Source organism: Otolemur garnettii, unplaced genomic scaffold, assembly GCF_000181295.1.
Source record: "Otolemur garnettii isolate 467f Iridium unplaced genomic scaffold, OtoGar3 scaffold00009, whole genome shotgun sequence".
Taxonomy (NCBI): Eukaryota; Metazoa; Chordata; class Mammalia; order Primates; family Galagidae; genus Otolemur; species Otolemur garnettii.
Genome location: NW_003852404.1, coordinates 4,575,471 through 4,585,213, shown reverse-complemented (window position 1 = coordinate 4,585,213; position 9,743 = coordinate 4,575,471). Strand labels below are relative to the sequence as shown.

General features: G+C 46.2%; 1 protein-coding gene across 1 annotated transcript in view; it reads left to right on the top strand.

Moving 5' to 3' along the window:
* CDA (cytidine deaminase) overlaps positions 1-2,092 on the top strand; it is a 20,762-nt gene extending 18,670 nt beyond the window's left edge. Inside the window, exon 4 of the mRNA XM_003783831.2 lies at positions 1,617-2,092. Within this exon, the coding sequence (XP_003783879.1) occupies positions 1,617-1,733 (117 nt within the window). The 3' untranslated portion in view covers positions 1,734-2,092. The remainder of the gene's footprint in view (positions 1-1,616) is intronic.
* The last annotated feature ends 7,651 nt before the right edge of the window (positions 2,093-9,743 follow it).

Genomic DNA, 9,743 nt, shown 5'->3' with positions numbered 1-9,743 from the left:
ACCAGAAAAGCACTGAATTCACACTATGGAATTCATCTCAATTTAGAGGGGGCAGAAATAGCTGCCCTGCAAGGTGGCAAAGCCTAAGGTCACGTAAGGAAACCACGACCGGGCACCAAGTCCCTGGCTCCCAAGGCCCCCGCTTGGTCCAATTGCTCATCGCTGTTTTCTCCAAACAGATTAGATGTTGGCAAACGAGAGAAGGCGGATGAAAAAGCTGAAGGAGGGAGAGGCAGAACTGAAACCAAAATGCAAATAAGGCACTTAAACTTGCCTCCGCACGACTTAACTTTCACCCATACCCTCCTGCAAAGCCTGCCAAGCAGAAAAATTTCCTCTCTTAAAACATTACTTCTAAAGAAGCTGGAAGATTAATTGTGCCTGGTAATAACTTGGTGATTCAGACAGATGCGTGGAGGAACAGGAGGCTGCAAACCTGAGCAGTTACTGGCAACCAAAACGTAATCAGTAAGCACGGCTTCCATTCACTGAGCACCTACTATGTGCCAGCCACTGCAGACAGACGCTTTACACGAATTATCACAAATTTTCATGATTCCTGGCCAGGTACAGCCAGGGTCTTTTGATGCCCACTGCAGAGCCCTGCCATGATGCCACAGCGAATTTAACTCTGCACTTCTTGCATTCTTTCACCTCTAAAACAATTTCAAGCTGGGTGTGGTGGTTCACACCTGTAGTCCCAGCACTTTGGGAGACTGAGATAGGAGGATTGCTTGAGGCCAGGAGTTCAAGACCAGCCTCAGCAGCAAGACCCCATCTCTACAAAAAAAAAAAAAATGCTTTGTTGTTGTTTTAATTAGCTAGGCATGGTGGTACATGCCAGTAGTCCCAGCTACTTGGGAGGCTGAGACTAGAGGGTTGCTTGAACCCAGGAATTACAGATTACAATGAGCTATATAATCATGGCCACTACACTCCAGCCTGGGAATAGAGCAAGACTCTGTCTCAAAACAAATAAATAAATAAAAAGAAAATTCACAGAGAAAGACAATGAGCCCCAAAGAGTTACTATTTGCCATTTGCCCAAGGTCACAGCAAGCAAGTGGTGTTCCTCATCGTGGCAGGAAAGATGAAAAGATACATTTGTCTTTGCTGTCTTTACCCTGCTATGCCTTGATTTCTCCATCAGTAAAATGGGCACCATGACAGCACCTACCTCAAAGGGTAGATAATGAAACAACGCATGTGCAACGTCTGTGTGGAATGCAGCAAGCATACAGCTTCTCCTCATGTGAGGAGTAAAGCAGACACTGTCAGGGAAATAGGTGTTAAGTGTCATTTGTCATAGCAGAAGGAGGTCTGGCTACTTTATAAGATATTGTTCTTATAAAGCCCTAGGTGACTCCTCAATGGAGTATCCATTGCCTGTCAACAATGTGCCAAGCCCTGTGCTAACTGCTTAATAGCTTCCCTTTATTTGCTCCTCCCTCAAGATCTATGAGCCAAGCTCAATTCATGTCATGCCCATTCTACAGATGAGAAAACTGAGGCACAGGGCAATATTAGACAGTAAGCTGTAGAGCCATACTCAAACCTAGATCTACCCTAACTCCTCGGTCTGCCTCTCTCATGCTGTCTTTGCCTCTTTCCTGCAGTTTGGCACCAACTGGGCTGTGTACATGACCAAGCTGGATGGTACGTATGTTGTCAGGACAGTCCAGGAGCTGCTGCCTGCCTCCTTTGGGCCTGAGGATCTGCAGAAGATGAAGTGAACGCCAGAGAACACCCAGCCCTGGGACAACTTGGGTTCCCACAGGTGCTTAAGGGAGAATTTCATAAAGACAGCCTCACCGACCTGGGGACACCTGCCAAATGGGCACAACCCTAAGGGGCTGGACAGGGATAGATGACGTTTCCAAATGATATTCAAAGGGCTTCCCTCCAGCCTGAGCCAGGGCCCCTTCTTGCAACCCACCTTGTCCTGCCTGAGACTCACAACACTCCCACCTCTTCTCTTCCTTCCCATGGGCCCTCTTTAAAACTCCAGCCAAGTCTGGACTGCTTCCCCCTGGCCTTCCCAAGGTTTTAGCCTGTTCCGAGCAACTTTTCTAATTATAAACATCACAGAACATCCTGAGTCAGAAGAGTGTCTTATTCTTTGTCCCTATCATTGCTTGCAGCTGTTAGGGACAGCATGATTTGTCTTTATAGAAAGACCTGGACTCTTTCTGCTGCATGAGGGCACCTTGGGACCATGTACCTTTTGATGTGGAGAGCTGAGTTTTCCAGCTTCTTGCCACTGTGTTCTCTAGCTTGGAGGCCCCCCGGGGCTGGGCCTATCTGCCAATAACCATTTCTAGAGTCTGTCTTGGACTCATTATAGAGCTGAGCCCAAATGCTGTCCCCCTTCACCGCTGTGGCTAAAAGATTCCAAAGGTTAACAAGGAAGGCACGGATTTGTCTAGAAAGCAAAACAAAGGTTTCCCTCAGGACCTACTGAGTCAAATACTTTTGTGTGTATTTTTTTCTTGAGATGGATCTCACTCTGTTGCACAGGCTGGAGTGCAGTAGTGTGATCATAGCTCACTGTAACATTGAATTCCTGGGCTCAAAAGGAACCCTTGGCTATCTTTTTTATTTTTTTTAGAGATGGGGTCTCACTATGTTGCCCAGGTTGATCTCAAACTCCTGGCCTCAAGCAATCTTCTCATCTCAGCCTCCCAAAATGCTGGGATTACATGCACGAACCATTGCACCCAGCCATAATGCGTATTACTTTTTATTTAAAGTGCTAAGCAACCAGGCACGGTGGCTAATGCCTGTAATCCTAGCACTCTGGGAGGCCATGGCAGGTGGATTGCTTGAGCTCATGAGTTTAAGACCAGCCTGAGCAAAAGTGGACCCCATCTCTACTAAAAATAGAAAAAAACTGAGGCAAGAGGATCACTTGAGCCCGAGTTGGAGGTTGCTGTGAGCTATAATGCCATGGCACTCTATCCAGGGCAACAGCTTGAGACTTTTTCTGAATAAGTAAAGAAAGAAAGAAAGAGCTAAGCAGTTCTGTGAGGTGGGAATCCTCACCTTACAGATGAGGGCACTGGGCTTTAGAGAAGTTATAAAAGCTCGCTCTAGGACTACAGCAATGCCTACAACAGAATCCAGGTCCTTGAATTCTTGCTATGGTCTAGAAATATCACATGCTCTTTGCTATGCACTATTCTAAGATGTTGAACATATAAACCATTTAGTCGTCATTTGTCAAACTCAAAGGTATTACGGCCCTCACTTTGCCAATAAGCAAATCGAAGCTCAGAGAGGGTTAAGTCACTCGCCCAAAGTCACACAGCTACTATATGGCAGAGCTAGAACTGAAGCAGGTCTATCTGATTTCAAGCCTTTTTCTATTTTCTCACAGCTGTTGTCTTTATTTACTGGGTATCTTGTGCGTCAAATATGCAGACAGAAAGATGTATGAAAAACAGTCCCTGCCCTTGTGAAAGGCCTAGTCTGACAGGGAATGAGAAGTGTAAATAGGTCTAATGCACAAAAAAGCAAGCTGTGATTCAGGCAGAATCGTGGGGGGCATGCTGCTCCCTGCAGTGTGGGAAGGGACAGGAAAGGGGCTGTTTCTCTTGCAGGTGCACTGGGGTGCACGCGCTGTCTCTCTCACACACACACACAATCTGGAAGACCAGGACCGGATAAGGGAAGGAGGGGTGCCCTGGACGGGGCTGAAAACTTCCAGGAGTGAACTTGGAGCCAGCTTAGTGGGTGGGGTGATTATATGTGGGTCACTATGAAAGTTTTGAGACAGACTGTGTTACAGTCCATTATTTCACTTCCAAGAAACACAGCTGACAGCGTCCTTCCTGCTTCACCTGTTTCCACTTGTTTGGCCTATCCACGTGTTGCTGGGGGGGCTTCGTTTGTTTCCGTGCAGATTTTACCTTTCTTGATTTTGTGTTTCTCAAAACGTCTGTGAATGACCCACGTAGTGCTTAGGCTCCCTTTTCCCAAGGCGAGCAAGTAACCCAGAGCAGCGTTTGTCAACCCTTTTCATCTCACAGCACACTTGAACCTATAGTTAAACTGGCACACCACACTTAAATTATGTTGATCCAAAAAAGAGTAAAAAAATAAAAGAACGGGGTGGCGCCTGTAGCTCAAAGGAGTAGGGCACCGGCCCCATATGCCAGAGGTGGCAGGTTCAAACCCAGCCCTGGCCAAAAATTGCAAAAAAAAAAAAAAAAAAGAATGTAATTACTGTGCTTTGAAGTTCTTTTGAAAATAATTTAATTAATGATATTTAAAAATTTTCCCAGCCCACCTAAGAATCTCTCACAGCGCCCCGGTGTACGCAGCATACTGGTTGAAAATCACTGACCTAGGGGCACAGGCAGTGGACAGGTACATCGCTCCCTCCCCTAAATGATCTGCACCCAGTTCTGGAACATTTGCAGGTGTTGCTGACTGATAGGACCGGCTTTTCCATCTCACACTCAGACTTACCTGGTGCCATCCCGGGAGACAGTAAAGTTATCCCAACGTGGCCGTGTGCCCCCAAACTCCACTCTGCTTTCTTTAAAAATAGTTTTAAAAGGGGGCCTTCAGCACATTCTTCTGAATGTTCTCAACAATTTGGGATGGAGTTTTTTTTTTTTTTTAAATAAAGAGGAAGCTGGAAGAAAATATGCCAAGATGTTAAAATCGCTTATAATCCTGCTTGTCAGAAATATGAAGGATTAGAATTTCTTTCTTTGTACATATCAATCTTTCTAAATTTCCAAAACGTTAAAAAAAAATGCAGTGAGAATGAAAAAATGATATAGCATAATGGTTTGCATTTTGGAGTTGAACAGCCTCCCAGTTGTGTGGTTTGGGGTAAGATATTCACTATTCTGAGGTTCAATTTCCTTATCTGTAAAATGGGGGTGATATATTCACCTCCTAGGATTGCTGAGAGGATTGAATGAAATAAGGCAATATTAACAGGCCAATATTTGGGCTTTCATCTCCAGTAAATGTTGGCTGGTAACCTTTATTAAGGGTGATATATTTTGGTCCTTTAAGAATAGATTTGATTTTTGCAAACAGGGAACAGCCAATTTATTCATTCTTTTAATAATTATTTACTGGAGCTAGGGCTGAGACCAGTTCCCAGGGACACAGCAGTAAATAAAGTTACTGCCTTCTTGGGGCTCTCAGTCTATCAGTGGGAAATGAGATCTAAGTGATTAGAGTAGTTCATAACAAGTGTCACTCAAGGGTAAGAAAAAGCCCTGGGAACAAGTAGCAGAAGGAGTGGCACTTGCCTCAGCACAAGGCTGTCCTGAGGAAGGGAAGTTTCAGCTAGAGCAGGGAAGGGTCGTGCAGTTAGGAATGGGGTCAGGAGATGGGGGAAACAGGAGGATGGGACCAGCGCAGTGGCTCACGCCTGTAATCCTGACACTCTGGGAGGCCGAGGTGGGTAGATTGCCTGAAGTCATGGGTTCAAGACCAGCCTCAGCAAGAGTGAGACCCCTTCTCTAAAAATAGCTGGACGTTGTGGCGGGTGCCTGTAGTCCCAGCTACTCAGGAGGCTGAGGCAAGAGAATCTCTTAAGGCCAAGTTTAGGGTTGCTGTGAGCTACGATGCCACTGCTCTCTACCAAGGGTGACAAAGTGAGACTCTGTCTCAAAAACAAAAACAGGAGGACAGATTGGAGGACCAAGCCCAGGGTTCTTACACGTTGTGGAAATAGACAGGGGAAGGCAATTCTCAAAGAAGGATTCCAGAAATTATTTGAACAGTGTCTGCTTAGAAGAACAATACTCATTTGTTGTAGAGAGGCTGGAATATTTCTCTTTTTTTTTTTTTTTTGAGACAGAGCCTCAAGCTATCCCCCTGGGTAGAGTGCTCACAGCAACCTCCAACTCCTGGGCTCAAGTGAGTCTCCTGCCTCAGCCTCCCAAGTAGCTGGGACCACAGGCACCCGCCACAATGCCTGGCCATTTTTTGGTTGCAGCCATCATTGTTGTTTGGCGGGCCCGGGCTGGGGATTCAAACCCACCACCTTAGGTGTATGTGGCTGGCACCTTAGCCACTTGAGCCACAGGCGCCGAGCCTGGAATATTTCTTTAAAAGGAAAGCATTTTCATGTCGTGGTCCTGTTGTGTTTCCGTAGTAGCATGTGCTCTATTGTTCAGCTCTGTTTTTTAGGACCCCAAAGCACAGTCCTAGATTCCCGTAGAGATGAACAGAAATAGGCACAGGTTTGCGGCTTCTGCCAGCTGCTGCTAACTGAAACTGGTAGAGAAGGAACACCTGCCTGTTAACATAGTTTTTGATAGTATACCGGTAGGCCAGAGAAGTTAAGAAGGAAAAAATTTTAAACTCTACAACTGAACAGAAAAAAATATGGTGTAATAATTACATTAATTATCTGTTGCTGTGTAACAAATGACCCTCACATTTAGTGCCTTAGGACAACAGATATAATTTACAGTTTCTGCAGGTCAAAGTTCTGGGCTGAAGTGGGTCCTCTGGCTAAGGTCTTTTGCAAAGTTGCCATTAATGTGTCAACCAGGGCTGTAGTATCAGCTGCAGACTCAACTGGGGCGGATCTGCTTCAGAGCTCACTCACACAGTTGTTGGCAGGGTTCAGTCCCCTGCATGGTGTTGCTGTTACTATTTAGTTCCCTTGCTACATGGGCCTCTCCACAGGGCAGCTGGCTCCTCTTAAAACAAGCAAGCAAGAAAGCAAGAGAGGGCTAGCAAGACAGAAACCAGAGCCTTTCTGTAACCCAATCAGCAAAAGTGACCTTCCATCACTTTTGACAAGTTCTGTTCCTTAGAACCAAGTCACTAAAGTCCACCCACATTCCAAGGGAGGGGATTACACAGGCACAAATACCAGGAAGCAGGCATTCTAAAGATGTGAAAATTGAAAATGCACATGGACAAGGGAAAGAAAACAAAATGAGAAGTAGATAAGGGTGGTGGAAGGTTCAGAAGATGCAGGCCTGGTTAGCCCTAGTAAGGAGTTTGACATTATTCCAAAGGGCAGCCAGCAGTTTCAGGCATGGGTGTCACGGTCAGCCTTGTACCTTAAATGTCTCAGCCTGCTAAATCAAGAAATAATAGAGACACGAAGAAAACTATCAGAAAAAGGGTAAAAAGAAATCACCGTCTTCGGGCTGGAGACCAGGCTAAGAGAAAGTGGGGACAAGAGATTATTGCTTTTCATTGTAATCCTATTTACATACACTGTTGGTGATTTTTAAGCATTGTATAAGGATTAATTTTGCTTAAAAGATTTTTTTATTTTTGAAAGATGAGATCTCACGATGTTGCCTGGGCTGCACTCTTAATTCCTGGGCTCAAACTATCCTCCCATGTGAGCCTCCTGAGTAGCTGGGATAAGACATGCATACCACGGCACCTGATTATTTAAAATAACTTAATTTAAAAAAAATCAGAAAGGAGCTAAAAGATAAAGACGCCATGGAAAGGAAATTCATTTAGCAATGATGTGGTATAAATTCCAGAGAGTAAATCTAGTAGTTGATTCTGTTTGCTTCTGGCCTCTCCCCACCCCCTCCCTGACTCCTCCTAGGACAGAGGAATGAAGGGTTTGAAAGTATCATCCAGTGCCTTCCTTTCACCCTCCCTCAGGCACAGCCTGCCCACTGAGGGCTCGTATTCCTCCATGGCTCTCAAACAGGGCACTGGGAGCCGGCAGGTCCCATGCTGGGTGCTGGCAGCTAGAAGACACAAACATCACAATCCCTGTTTCTCCAGAACTCACATTTTAGAGGGGGAGTCTTAGAAGGGGCCTCTAGCTCAGTCCAAGAAGGTCAAAAAAGGCTTCCTAAAGGAAGTGACAAGTAAGAATGGAGACTCTTTCAGAGAGGTGAATGAAGCCAGAAGGTCAGCCTGATGGCTGGGACAACGAGTTGTAAGGAATTCAGTATTGCTGAATCCAGTATTGCTGGATCACAGAGGGCAGTGAGGCAGAGGGCAGCAAGAAAGGTGCTGGGGCCAAATACTGAATTCCATGCCAGGCTAAGGAGCCTGGGCTTCAGCCTGAAGGCAACGGGCAAAGGCCAAGAACCTGAGAAGGCTTTGACACAGCAGGTGGTGTGGCCATGTTGGTAATTTGACCAAGTCACTGCAGGGCAGCAAATGTACTGGGCGGCATGGACCCCAGATTGGGTCTGTCAATGATGCACCATCTCCCCGCCCCACCATGCTTTCATCCCTCCTGCCCAAGGCACAGTAGAGATGCTTCTTCCCAACAAAATCTCACTCCCTGCCCACTGTGATCTTATTCTAACCTTAAAAACCCCTGAGTTTCAAGTAGCAGGATTTTGATTTGGTTGCAACTTTGCTCCGTCAACAGTTTTAGGAAAAACTTCTACCTCCGCAGGCAATTTAGAGATAGCACTTCTGAAACGGTCTGTGGACAAAGGATGTCACTGCTCTGGGAAAACGTGTCTGTGTCCTGCCAGGAAGAGACAAAGCACACTGAATCCACGCCAAAGGACGCTGTCCAGAAAGGGAAGGTCACACAGCCCTCAACACTCCTCTTTTCGAAGTCCAGCCTTTTTCCATTTTTCCATTAGCATCAGTTTCCACCTCCCTCCACTACCACGCACTTGGGGGAAGGTCAAATGATGATTCTTGAGAGTATTACATACTTGACCGCAACTCCAGTCTTGCCCACTGGGAGGGAAAGGGTACAGTGAGGGCACAAGGATGCCCACAGAACGCAGTGTAGACCAGAAAGGAGTCCTGTGGCCTCTCCATCAATCCCCCCAGCAGTTTTTTCTGATTCTTACCGCTGAGCACATCAAAGCCTAGCTGGCATGTAACTGATGTTTCAAAGTTCTGTGAATGAGTGAGACGCTCATATACAATATTAAAGCTACAACATACACTGATATCTCAGCAGAACAATTTATCACCAGATATAGTATGCCAAATTTACCTTCTTGGGATACCAGTAAAGAGACGAGAGATGTTATGGAAAACCTCAGGATGGTCCCCTGAGTCCTGAGATTCTTGGCACCTCCAGGAATTTTTCCTTCTCAGGAGAACGGACGGGGATGAAGGGAATCAGGGCCATTGTCCCTAAGAAAGGCATCTCCCGCACCCTGCTGAAGTAAAGCTGTGTCCCTGCCCTGAGAAATGAGAGCATGGGAGTCCCACTAGAAGGTTCTCTGCTCAGAAATCCACCTAACTTGCCCTTTCTGTACAGATGGCTGCCAAAGAATCAAGCTTCACGTCATGCTTGGTTCAGACCTGTCAGAAGCAACTTAGACTTCTGTACGGATGGAGAAGCGAACAAGGCCAGCCCTCAATGAGGGTTGATTAATATCAGTGTGGAGATTTCATTTCCAGCTGGTGGGGCATGCATCACAGTTCCAGGGAGTTCATTTGAAGCTTAGGGGAACAAATCCAAAGGCTTGTGACAAATGCACTCTTTAACACAAGACAGATAGGTTTGGTGCCTGTGGCTCAAGCGGTTAAGGTGCCAGCCACGTACACCTGAGCTGGTGGGTTCAAATCCAGCCCTGGCGCGCCAAACAACAATAACAGCTCCAACCAGAAAATGGCTGGGTGTTGTGGTGGGCGCCTGTAATCCCAGCTACTTGGGAGGTGGAGGCAGGAGACTCGCTTGATCCCAGGAGTTGGAGGTTGCTGTGAGCCGTGGCACTCTACCCAGGGTGACAGCTTGAGGCTCTGTCTCAAAAACAAACAAATAAACAAACAATAAATAAATAAATAAAAATAAAGGCTTA